Consider the following 13,211-nt stretch of genomic DNA (forward strand, 5'->3'; position numbering starts at 1 on the left):
ATAAGCCCATACAAAAGGTCATTGTGAAGGAAAAGTGACCAGTGTCAGCTTTGACATCTCCTATTGTAATTGATGTATCCTGCGTTATCAGCAGTGTATAGAGGTGTTACCCAGCATTGTAATTCTGCTTCTAATGAGGAAAATGCTGTAACGTCTTCCTGAAAGAGCAGGAAATAGGAGTCTAAAAAAAGCTCGACCTGCCATTGTGAAAATGCCAAGATTACCAATTTTGTTTTTGTGATAATGACTGTGATTTTGAAAAAGAAAAAAAAAAAAGTGTTGTAATTTTCAACAAAATGTGTAACAAAAAAACACAGATTTAAGAGATTGACAATTTTCTGATAACTTCTCTTTAGGACTTATTCAGACGACCATTTTGTTTGTCTTGTTCAGTTCCTGTTTTTTTGCGGACCTACGGACAGGACCATCTTTTCAACGTCTCTTGTGTAGGATCAAATGGCACACATAAGCATTTCCGTGTGCATCCGATCCTACAAAAAAACCCAAAAGCACATTGGATACCGTATGTCCATTCCGTTATTATGGAACATGTCCTACTCTGTTCCGTAATAACGGACCATGACTCAATACAAGTCAATGGGTCTGCAAAATCCCAGGAAGCCGCACGGAAGCACTTCCATGTGACCTTTGTCGGGTGCCCCTGCAGTCTGTGTCTCGCTCCCACGCTAGCCCCGTGACTGCCCGCACTACAGTGTGTCTGCAGCTGCCCGCACTGCAGTGCGTCCGCAGCTGCCCGCACTGCAGTGCGTCCGCAGCTGCCCGCACTGCAGTGCGTCCGCAGCTGCCCGCACTGCAGTGCGAGCAGCTGCGGGGATGATGAGCGTTGCCATCAGGAGGTTAGTAAAGTTCATTACCTGCGGTGATTAACTCCTGCACTGTTGACGTCAACGCTCGTCACCGGCTTCTATGCCCGCCGTATTCTCACATCACGTCTCGCGGGCGGCCCGAAACTGTGACTAGCGGTGACGTCACGGGCCGCTCACGATACTAGTGAACGTGGCGGTCATTGAACTCAGTGACCAGCGTTGCCGTCAGGAGTGCAGCGGCTTCCATCACCGCAAGTAATGTACCTCGCTAACCTCCTGAAGTCAGCGCTGGTCATACCCTGCAGTGACCTGGGCTGACCTCATGATGTTATCTCAGGTGACTGCACTGGTCTCCCAGCCAATGGGGCACATTCTGTGCTTCATTGACTGGGACAGTGAGTATGGATCGTCGTGGGACCCCCTTATTGGATTACGCCGGACCCGGATTTGATTTTTCTTTCCAATAAATTGGTGAAAGAGGGAATGTTTTGGGGGGTATTTTTTCAAATACAAATTTGTTTGTCGTCATTTTTTTTTCTTTACTGACTGGGTTAGTGATGTCGGGTATCTGATAGACGCCGTGACATTACTAACCCCAGGGCTTGATGCTAGGTGACATTACACAGCTGGTATCAACCCCATATATTACCCTGTTTTCCCCCGCACCAGGGCATCGGGATGAGTTGGGGAAAATAACCAGGATTGGCACATCTAATGGATGCGCCACTTCTGGGGCGGCTGCGGCCTATTTTTAGGCTGGGTAGGGTCCAAGAACCGCGGACCTCCCTAGTCTGAGAATACCAGACCACAGCTGTCCGCTTTATCTTGGCTGGTGATCCAATTTGGGGGGGACCCCACGTTTTTTGTTTTAAATTATTTATGTAATTTAAAATAACAGCGTGGGTGCCCTCTGTTTTGGATTACCAGCCAAGGTGAAGCTGCCAGCTGTGGTTTGCAGGCTGCAGCCATCTGCTTTACCCTAGCTGGCTACAAAAAAAATAGAAGGGACCCCACGTCGTTTTTTTTAATTACTTATTAGCTAAATACAAGACTAAGCACCCTTTAGTGCTACATTATATATGTCTTTCTCATCTACTATATATATATCCCTCTAGCTAGCCCTCTATGTATCCCTCCATTCATTCTCCTCTCTCTCTGCCCCTCTATCCATCCCTCTATCCATCTAGCTGTTTCCGTTTTTTGCGGTCCGCAAAAAAAAAAAAAAAACAGACAGCACGTGGATGACACACGGCCCGTATATGGAACAGAAGTCACACGGATGCATCCGTGAAAAAACAGGACTATTTTTTTGCGGACCGCATAAACGGGAAGGTCGTGTGAATGTAGCCTTAACCATTAGATCAAGATGCGATTTTCTATGTCCCCATTTGTTGTCATGTACAACCTCAGTTCCCAAAAAGAAGGGAATTTTGTTTACTTACCGTAAATTCCTTTTCTTCTAGCTTTAATTGGGAGACCCAGACAATTGGGTGTATAGCTACTGCCTCCGGAGGCCACACAAAGTATTACACTTAAAAGTGTAAGGCCCCTCCCCTTCTGCCTATACACCCCTCGTGGGATCACGAGCTCCTCAGTTTTAGTGCAAAAGCAAGAAGGAGGAAAGCCAATAAACTGGTTTAAGCAAATTCAATCCGAAGAAATATCGGAGAACTGCAACCATTCAACATGAACAACATGTGTATACAAAAAAACAGGGGCGGGTGCTGGGTCTCCCAATTAGAGCTAGAAGAAAAGGAATTTACGGTAAGTAAACAAAATTCCCTTCTTCTTTGTCGCTCTATTGGGAGACCCAGACAATTGGGATGTCCAAAAGCAATCCCTGGGTGGGTAAAATAATACCTCGTAATAGAGCCGTAAAACGGCCCCTTCCTACAGGTGGGCAACCGCCGCCTGAAGGACTCATCTGCCTATGCTGGCATCCGCCGAAGCATAGGTATGCACCTGATAATGCTTGGTAAAAGTGTGCAGACTCGACCAGGTAGCGGCCTGGCACACCTGCTGAGCCGTAGCCTGGTGCCGTAATGCCCTGGACGCACCCACGGCTCTGGTAGAATGGGCCTTCAGCCCTGAGGGGACCGGAAGCCCAGCAGAACGGTAGGTTTCAAGAATTGGTTCCTTGATCCACCGAGCCAGGGTGGATTTGGAAGCTTGCGACCCTTTACGCTGACCAGCGACAAGGACAAAGAATTCATCCGAGCGGCGCAGGGGCGCCGTGCGGGAAAAGTAGATCCTGAGTGCTCTCACCAGATCCAATAAATGCAAACCCTTTTCAAATTGATGAACTGGATGAGGACACAAATTGAGATGAAAGGGGGATACCACCTTAGGGAGGAACTCCGGAATCGGACGCAGAACCACCTTGTCCTGGTGAAACGCCAGGAAGGGAGATTTGCATGACGGCGCTGCTAGCTCGGACACTCTCCGAAGAGACGTGACCGCTACTAGAAAGGCCACTTTCTGTGAAAGACGAGAAAGGGAAACATCCCTCATAGGCTCGAAAGGCGGCTTCTTGAGAGCAATTAGAACCCTGTTCAGATCCCAGGTCTCTAACGGCCGCTTGTAAGGAGGGACGATATGACAAACCCCTTGCAGGAACGTGCGTACCTGAGGAAGTCACGCTAGTCGTTTCTGAAAAAAGACAGATAGCGCTGAGACTTGTCCTTTAAGGGAGCTGAGCGACAAACCTTTTTCCAAACCGGATTGCAGGAAGGAAAGAAAAGTAGGCAATGCAAATGGCCAGGGCGGAACTCCCTGAGCAGAGCACCAAGATAAGAATATCTTCCACGTCCTGTGGTAGATCTTGGCGGAGGATGGTTTTCTAGCCTGTCTCATGGTGGCAATAACTTCTTGAGATAATCCTGAAGACGCTAGGATCCAGGACTCAATGGCCACACAGTCAGGTTCAGGGCCGCAGAATTCAGATGGAAAAACGGCCCTTGAGACAGCAAGTCTGGTCGGTTTGGTAGTGCCCACGGTTGGCTTACCGTGAGGTGCCACAGATCCGGGTACCACGACCTCCTTGGCCAGTCTGGAGCGACGAGAATGGCGCGGCGGCAGTCAGACCTGATTTTGCGGAGCACTCTGGGCAACAATGCCAGAGGTGGGAACACATAAGGTAGCCGGAACTGCGACCAATCTTGAACTAAGGCGTCTGCCGCCAGAGCTCGGTGATCGTGAGACCGTGCCATGAAAACCGGGACCTTGTTGTTGTGCCGTGACGCCATCAGGTCGACGTCCGGCATCCCCCAGCGGCGACAGATCTCCTGAAACACGTCCGGGTGAAGGGACCATTCCCCTGCGTCCATGCCCTGGCGACTGAGGAAGTCTGCTTCCCAGTTTTCCACGCCTGGGCTGTGAACTGCGGATATGGTGGAAGCCGTGTCTTCCACCCACGTCATAATCCGCCGGACTTCCTGGAAGGCTTGCCGACTGCGTGTTCCTCCTTGGTGGTTGATGTATGCCACCGCTGTGGAGTTGTCCGACTGAATTCGGATCTGCTTGCCTTCCAGCCACTGCTGGAAGGCTTGTAGGGCAAGATACACTGCTCTGATTTCCAGAACATTGATCTGAAGGGTGGACTCTTCCTGAGTCCACGTATCTTGAGCCCTGTGGTGGAGAAACACTGCTCCCCACCCCGATAGACTCGCGTCTGTCGTGACTACCGCCCAGGATGGGGGTAGGAACGACTTTCCTTTTGACAATGAGGTGGGAAGAAGCCACCACCGAAGAGATTCCTTGGCCACCTGAGAAAGGGAGACGTCTCTGTCGAGGGACGTCGACTTCCCGTCCCATTGGCGAAGAATGTCCCATTGTAGTGGACGCAGATGAAACTGCGCGAAAGGGACTGCCTCCATTGCTGCTACCATCTTCCCTAGGAAGTGCATGAGGCGTCTCAAGGGGTGCGACTGGCCTTGAAGGAGAGATCACACCCCTGTCTGTAGAGAACGCTGTTTGTCCAGCGGAATCTTCACTATCGGTGAGAGAGTTTGAAACTCCATGCCAAGATATGTTAGCTATTGGGTCGGGGATAGATTTGACTTTGAAAAGTTAATGATCCACCCGAAACTCTGGAGAGTCTCCAGCGCAACGTTCAGGCTGTGTTGGCATGCCTCTTGAGAGGGTGCCTTGACAAGTAGATCGTCCAAATACGGGATCACAGAGTGACCTTGCGAGTGCAGGACTGCTACTACTGCTGCCATGACCTTGGTGAAGACCCGTGGGGCTGTCGCCAGCCCGAAAGGGAGAGCTACGAACTGAAGGTGTTCGCCTCCTATAACGAAGCGTAGAAAACGCTGGTGCTCTGGAGCAATTGGCACGTGGAGATAAGCATCCTTGATGTCTATTGATGCTAGGAAATCTCCTTGAGACATTGAGGCGATGACGGAGCGGAGGGATTCCATCCGAAACCGCCTGGTTTTTACGTGTCTGTTGCCCGGACGGAAAAACCCGTCATATTTTGGGACCACAAACACATTGGAGTAAACACCGTGCCCCTGTTGCTGAAAAGGAACCGGGACCACCACTCCTTCTGCCTGCAGAGTGCACACCGCCTGCCTGAGAGCCTCGGCTCGCTCGGGGGACGGAGATGTTCTGAAGAATCGAGTCGGAGGACGAGAGTAGAACTCTATCCTGTAACCGTGAGACGGAATGTCTCTCACCCAACGGTCTTTTACCTGTGGCAGCCAGGTGTCGCAACAGCGGGAGAGCCTGCCACCGACCGAGGATGCGGTGTGAGGAGACCGAAAGTCATGAGGAAGCCGCCTTGGTGGCGGTTTTTACCTCCGGCGGTCTTTTTAGGACGTGATTTAGGCCGCCATGAATCGGAATACGTCTGATCTTTCTGAGGCCTTTTGGACGAGGAGAATTGAACCTGCCCGCGCCCCGCAAGGACCGAAACCTCGACTGTCCCCTCCTCTGTTGGGGTCTGTTCGGTTTAGCCTGAGGAAAGGATGTATCCTTTCCCTTGGATTGTTTGATGATTTCATCCAGACGCTCACTAAACCAGCGGTCGCCGGAGATTGGCAAACTGGTGAAGCACTTCTTTGGAAGCAGAATCTGTCTTCCATTCCCGCAACCCCAAGGCTCTGCGTATTACCACTGAATTGTCCGACGCAAGTGCCTTCCGGCTCGCCGAGTCCAGGACAGCATTAATGGCGTATGACGCAAACGCTGACGTTGGAGAAGGTAAAGACGCAGTCTGCGGCGCAGACGTACGTGTGACTGCCTCAATTTGCGCTTGAGCCGCTGAGACCGCTTGGAGCGCCCAGACTGCTGCGAAAGCTGGAGCAAAAGACGCGCCAATAGCTTCATAGATGGATTTCAACCAGAGCTCCATCTGTCTGTCAGCGGCATCTTTGAGTGAAACCATATCTTCCACTGCAACTAAGGATTAAGCCGCTGGAGATAGGAGGGTCCACATTGGAACACTGAACCCAGCCCTTGACAACGTCAAAAGGGAAGGGATAACGTGTATCCTTAAGTCGCTTGGAAAAAAGGATATCTGGACAAGCCTGGTGGTTCTGGACTGCTTCCCTGAAGTCAGAGTGATCCAGAAAACGTACTCAATGTACGCTTGGGGAACCTGAAACGGAACTTCTCCTGCTGAGAAGCTGACTCCTCAGGCGTAGGAGCTGAGGGAGAAAAAACCAACATTTGATTGATGGACGCCGTAAGATCGTTCACTACGGTGTCACAATCAGGTGTATCCAGGTAGAGAACGTTCTCAGGATCAGAATCCTGATCAGATACCCATGCTGAGACCCTGAATCATGCGGTGATGTCGAGGGATGCTCCCAGCGAGGTCGCTTAGGGGGTCTGGGACTGCGGTCCGAGTCAGACCCCTCACTTTGGGATCCATGAGACACTCCCGGAGCACCTTGTTGCACCAACGGGGGGGGGGGGTGGGGAGGGGACCAGGGGGCAATGAATCAACAGTGCCCATGGTCTGAGAGACTTGTCTGGACTGCAAGGCTTCTAGTATCATAGCCATAGGCTCAGAAAGTCTGTCAGTAAATACTGCAAACTCCGTCCCCATCACCTGGACCATTAGCAGAGACTCCGGCTGAGTATGTGTCACAGGGGCCGAGCATTGCATACAATGGGGGTCCGTGTAACCTGCCGGCAGTATAGCCGTACATGCTGTACAGGCTGCATAGAAAACATGTGCTTCTGCACCCTTGTTTTACCCAGACGATATGCTGTTATCTCCCCCGAACAATCAAGGAGGGTATATAGCCAAAATACAAAAGTGCGACCGAACAGTGCAATGTATAGCGTACAAGCATATATCTATATGTGCACTTCGGCACTAGTGGGGTCAGCACCACAGGTGCTGCTTACCGCCCGCTCACAGCGGTTGTGTGACCATCAGAATCCCTGCCAGGGTCTTCCCAAACTTGTCTCTTTTCTCAGCCACAGAAAAAACTGACATGAATGGCTGCCGGCGTCCTGTGTAGAGGAGGAGGCCGTGGGCGTGCCCTAGAAAGTGCGGGAATCCGGTTTCACAGTGTACACAGTGAAAGGGGTGGAGTATGCAAAGCATACTCCAGCTCTCAGCGCTGCCGTGCTGTGCAGCGTCACGCCCATACCCTGACTGGCAGGCCTGTGGGCGGTAACGAAGTGAGACTAGGCCGCACAAGCCGGGGACTAGAGTGATAAGCGCGGCCGGCATATAAGCCCTGGTCGGCGTGGAAGTCCCCGGCGCACCACAAGTCCCAGCCGCGCCTGAGATAAAAATGGCAGCGGCGGTTAGCGCGGTAGTCCCCCAATACTCTAACACACCCAGCTACGCTGTAGTGTGCGATGGCACCAGTGCGGGCAGCGCCGCCGTCCCTGGCGCACTAACACACCCAGCAGTGCTGCTGTGTGTCTGTGCGCGGTCCCCACGGGGACACAGAGTACCTCAACGTAGCAGGGCCATGTCCCTGAAGATACTCCGCTCCATGTCCAGCAGATTCCCAGGGGCTGTGGATGGAGCACGGCCTCAGTGCCTGGAGACCGATAGGATCCCACTTCACCCAGAGCCCTAAGGGGATGGGGAAGGAAAGCAGCATGTGGGCTCCAGCCTCCGTACCCGCAATGGGTACCTCAACCTTAACAAACACCGCCGACAAAAAGTGGGGTGAGAAGGGAGCATGCTGGGGGCCCTAGTATGGGCTCTCTTTTCTTCCAACCGACATAGTCAGCAGCTGCTGCTGACTAAACAGTGGAGCTATGCATGTATGTGTGCCTCCTTCGCACAAAGCATGAAAACTGAGGAGCTCGTGATCCCACGAGGGGTGTATAGGCAGAAGGGGAGGGGCCTTACACTTTTAAGTGTAATACTTTGTGTGGCCTCCGGAGGCAGTAGCTATACACCCAATTGTCTGGGTCTCCCAATAGAGCGACAAAGAAAATGGGATACTGTGTAAAATAGTAAGAAAACAAGAATGCACTGACTTGAAAATCTCTTTTAGCCATATTTTATTCACTGCAGAACATACACCACAAACCAGAAGTGGACAATTGACATTTCTCCATTTAATTTGAAAAACTGAACTCATTTAAGAAACCGATGCCAGCAACACATCTCTAAAAAGTTGTGAATGCTAACAAAAGGCTAGAAAAGTAAGCGATATTACTGAAAAAACAACAGGAAAGTTAATTTTCAACTAAGTCAGATGACTGTGTATAAAAAAAAAAAAAAAAAAGACCATGTTAGAGAGGCAGAGTCCCTTAGAAGCAAAGATGGTCAGGGGTTCAGCAATCTAAACAACCATCTAAAAATGTGAACATTTCAGAACAAATGTTCTTCAACTTAAGCTTGCAAAGATTTTGAATATTCCCCCATCTACAGCAAAAATATCAAAATATTCAGAAAGAAATGTGTGTGCACAAGGGACAAGACTGACAGTCAAAATTGAATATAAGTGATCTTCGGGACCTCAGGCGGCAATGCATTTATAATGAGTATGATTTGGTTGTACAAATCATTGAATAGGCTCAGTAATACTTCCACAAATCAGCATCTTTGAACACAGTTTGCAATGCAGTCCATAAATACAAGTTAAGGCTCTATCATTGAAAGAAGAAGCCATATATCTATACAATCAAGAAACGCTGCCGTCTTCTATGGGCCAAAGCTCTTTTAAACTGGATGGAGACTAAATGGAAAAACGTCCTGTGGTCAGTGGAATAAAAAAGGTCTACTGTATTTCAGAAAATGTCAACACAATGATAAACCACATACGGCATTCCTCATCACAGCATGGCTTCACAGAAGAGTTCGGGTGATGAACTGACCGCCTGCAGTCTATATTAGTCGTAAACATCTGATGCACTATGAATTGAAAAATCCAACAAAGATGATCCAGGACTGTTGAGGAGCCAGAAACTTACATTAGACAAAAATGGGACAACATTCTACTCCTAAAATTTCAGAACTTGGTCTCCCCACTTCCTAGAGGTTTACAAACTTGGAAAAATAAGAGGGGATGCTACACAATATGGTAGACACTGTTCTATCAAAACTTTCCTGAGATCTGTTGCTGACACCATTTTCTAAATGAGCCAATTTAAAAAAAAAAAAAAAAGGAAAAATGTCTGTCAGCTTCTGATAGGTGTTCTATGTTATGTTGTGAATTATATATGGCTAGAAGAGATTTACATATCATCGCATTCTTGTTTTTCTTATATGTTACAAAACGTCCCAATATTTGGGGCACTGGGGTTGTGGAAGCAGAAGCATCTGATTGAAAACTATAAACTCGAGTGACAACATCTAACAGGCTTTACAATTGCATGGTCTTCCTTGTACCTTATTGTAGTAATTACCTGGACACAGCTGCTCCAAGGATCCCTATGCTAGTTTCAGAAGGAGGCATTGATGAATGTCCTGGAGGTTGGTGTACAGTCAAGTTCAAAGTGATGGATCCTTTCTCAGTGGTGCCAACCCTACAAATGAGAAAACATGATTTTTTTCTATATACATATGTAACTTGTCAAAAACCCTGATCACATTCAGTTAACAAGCTCAAGCTATTCAGTAGATCAAACAGCAATGTGCCATATTTTTAGGATCTTATGAGAAATGACCTGCAAAAGTATAAAGCTGGTCATGAAAGATAAGTTATGTCCAACCAACATGCTGCGTGTCCATGAGGTGATAAGTATACATTTGCATGTTGGTCATGCAGCTGATGTGAGGTATCTGGATGTTACAAAGGCATTTGATACTGTGCCACACCACAGTCTTGTATTGAAGCTTCAGAGCAGGAACTATGAACACTATGGCCGCTATTCAGCAAGACTGGCGTTGTTCATGCCAGTTTTGGTGAGGGTGTGTGTTATAAAAAGAGGCACATGATCTATTAAGAGGTGCATGCTACCTTGCCACAAATCTAACTCCAAGAAGGGGACTTGAATAAAATTTCTGGTGTATGCTATACCACAACTCATCAGGAGTTAAACGAATGGGCGTCACTATAATCTGTCCCACCAATCATCCTGGCCAATCCCTGCCCACGTTGACTGAGTTTGCTGAAACTGGCGTAAAAATGCCAAAGGTTCCAAGAGTTGAGTGTACTTTACGCCAGATTTCAGATGTAAACACTTTGATAAAATCGGACCCTATATGCATGTGGGTAATCAAATGGTTAAAAGATAGGAAATCTAAAGTCAGCAGTAAGCTGCCACTAGAATGTCTCTCCGGGGCGAGAGAATGCCCGGTGTGGAAGATGTAAAGGAAGACCCTGGTGATAGGGAGAGGGGGTCATCACCTCATACTCACCTGTATCTGGTCCCCTTGTTGTGTGCAGTCCATTTTTTTCTTGCACCCATTGGCTTGCATTGCCAGGTCTTGTCTGATATCTTTTCATAAAACACTGAAGATATTACACTTTGATACAATATAGTCAGTTTACAGCTTATATAAGTGTACATTTGGTGTGCTCTCTAAATAACTCAATACACAGCCATTAATATAAAAACCACAAGCAACAAAAGTGAGTACACCCCAACATGAAAATGGCCAAATTCTGCTCAGTGTCAATATTTTGTATGGCCACCATTAATTTTAAGCAATGTCTTAACTTTCTTGAGCATGGAGTTCACTAGAGCTTCACAGGATGCCACTGGAATCCTCTTCCACTTCTGTTAGCAGATGCTCTAGAGATTCTCAATAGGGTTTAGGTCTGGAGACATGCTTGACCATCAAGCACCTTTACCCTCAGTTTCTTTAGCAAGACAGGGGTCATCTTGAGGTGTATTTGGGGTCATTATGTTGCAATACTGCCCAGTGGCCCAATTTGTGGAGGGAGGGGGATCATCCTTTGCTTCAGTATGTCACAATACATGTTGTTATTCGTGGTTCCCTCAATGAACTGTAGCTCCCCACAGCCGGCAGCACTCATGCAGCCTCAAACTATGACTCTCCACCACCATGCTTGACTGTAAGCAAAACACACTTGTCTTTGTATGACTCATCTGGTTGCCACGACACACACTTGGCACCATCTGAACCAAATAAGTTTATTTCGGTCTCCTCAGACCACAGGACATGGTTCCAGTGATCCATATCCTTAGGGGCACTTTGCACACAATGACATCGCAAGCCGATACTTGCGATGCCGAGCGCGATAGTCCCCGTCGCAGGTGCGATATCATGTGATTGCTGCCGTAGCGAACATTATCGCTACGGCAGCTTCACATGCACTCACCCGCCCTGCGACGTCGCACTGGCCGGCGAACCGCCTCCTTCCTAAGTTGGTGGGTCGTGTGGCATCACTGCGACGTCATACGGCAGACGGCCAATTGGAGCGGAGATGAGCAGGACGTAAACATCCCGCCCACCTCCTTCCTTCTCATTGTAGACGGGACGCAGGTAAGGAGATGTTCCTCACTCCTGCGGCTTCATACACAGCGATGTGTGCTACCGCAGGAACGAGGAACAACATCGTACCTGTCGCTGCAACGTAATTATGGATTTCCCAGACACTACACCGATGATACGATTACGACGATTTTGCGCTCGTTAATCGTATCATCTAGGATTTCCACACTACGATGTTGAGTGCGATGCCGGATGTGCGTCACTTTCGATTTGACCCCTCAGACATCGCACGTGCAATGTCGTAGTGTGCAAAGTGCCCCTAAGTCTGCTTATCTTCAGCAAATTATTTGCGGGCTTTCATGTGCATCATCTTTAGAAGAGGCTTTCTTCTGGGATGATAGCCATGCTTACCAATTTGAAGCCATGTGCGGCGTGTGGTCTGAACACTGACAGGCTGACTCCCTAGCCTTTTAACCTCTGCAGCAATGCTGGTAGCTCTCATATGTCTATTTTGAAAAGACAACCTCTTGATATGACGTTGAGCACATGCATTCAACTTCTTTGGTAAACCATGGCCAGGCCTGTTCTGAGTAGAATCTGTCTTGTAAACCACTGTATGGTATTGGCCACTGTGCTGTAGCTCGGTTTCAGGGTGATGTCAATCTTCTTATAGCCAAGGCCATCCTTATGTAGAGCAACAATTCTTTTTTTCAGATCCCCAGAGAATTCTTTGCCATAAAGTGCCATGTTGAACTTCCAGTGACCAGCATGAGCGATAACACCAAATTTAACACACCTGCACCTCAATCACACCACAGTGCTTGTAACACTCATGAGTCACATGTCACTGGGGAGGGAAAATGACTAATTGGACACAATTTTTCCACTCTCACTTAGGGGGTGTACTCACATTTGTTGCCAGCAGTTTATACATTAAATGGTTGTGGGAGTTATTTGGAGGGCACACCAGATTTACACTGTTATACAAGCTGTACAGTGTACACTGACTACTTTACATTGTGTCAGTGTCATATATTCAGTGTTGTCACATGATAAGATATAATAAAATATTTACAAAAATGTGATGGGTGTACTCACTTTAGTGATATACTGTACGCAGCATGCTGTGATTTGCTCCTCAGGCTGAAAACAGCCGATAATAAATATTGCAGATCAGCACTTGCTTATTGTTTTTCCCCTGTTTCTTTAAAATAGGCTGTAAATATCAAATTGGCAGATTGTAGTCCCTGCCACTAATCAGTTGAAGGGCTGTGTGATTCCGGCGAGTGCTATGTCACCTTCATTGTTTACCAGGCACACCTATATATGTAATATTAGCTGTGTGTGGTGTAACAGCTCACTACAAATCCTTCTAATTCAGAGGTGTCAAACTTAAAGTCCACAGGCCAAATCCGGCCCACTGTCTCACTTTATGTGGCCTGTGAGGTGAGGACATAGAAGGACCAGCTCTCCACTTTGTATGTAGAGCCGATTGGAGAAGTGTGGAAGTAGGCGCTAGAGCTCAAACTCTAAGATGCACCCACCACCTGTGCTGG

The 13,211-nt window shown here is 48.2% G+C and overlaps 1 protein-coding gene across 1 annotated transcript in view; it reads right to left on the reverse strand.

Moving 5' to 3' along the window:
- The window catches only part of PM20D1 (peptidase M20 domain containing 1), a 124,667-nt gene that overhangs the window by 54,642 nt on the left and 56,814 nt on the right, over nucleotides 1–13,211 (reverse strand). The window contains exon 6 of the mRNA XM_075333685.1: nucleotides 9,660–9,779. Coding sequence (XP_075189800.1) covers nucleotides 9,660–9,779 — 120 coding nt within the window. The remainder of the gene's footprint in view (nucleotides 1–9,659; nucleotides 9,780–13,211) is intronic.

Source organism: Anomaloglossus baeobatrachus, chromosome 2 (assembly GCF_048569485.1).
Source record: "Anomaloglossus baeobatrachus isolate aAnoBae1 chromosome 2, aAnoBae1.hap1, whole genome shotgun sequence".
In the NCBI taxonomy this organism is placed as follows: Eukaryota; Metazoa; Chordata; class Amphibia; order Anura; family Aromobatidae; genus Anomaloglossus; species Anomaloglossus baeobatrachus.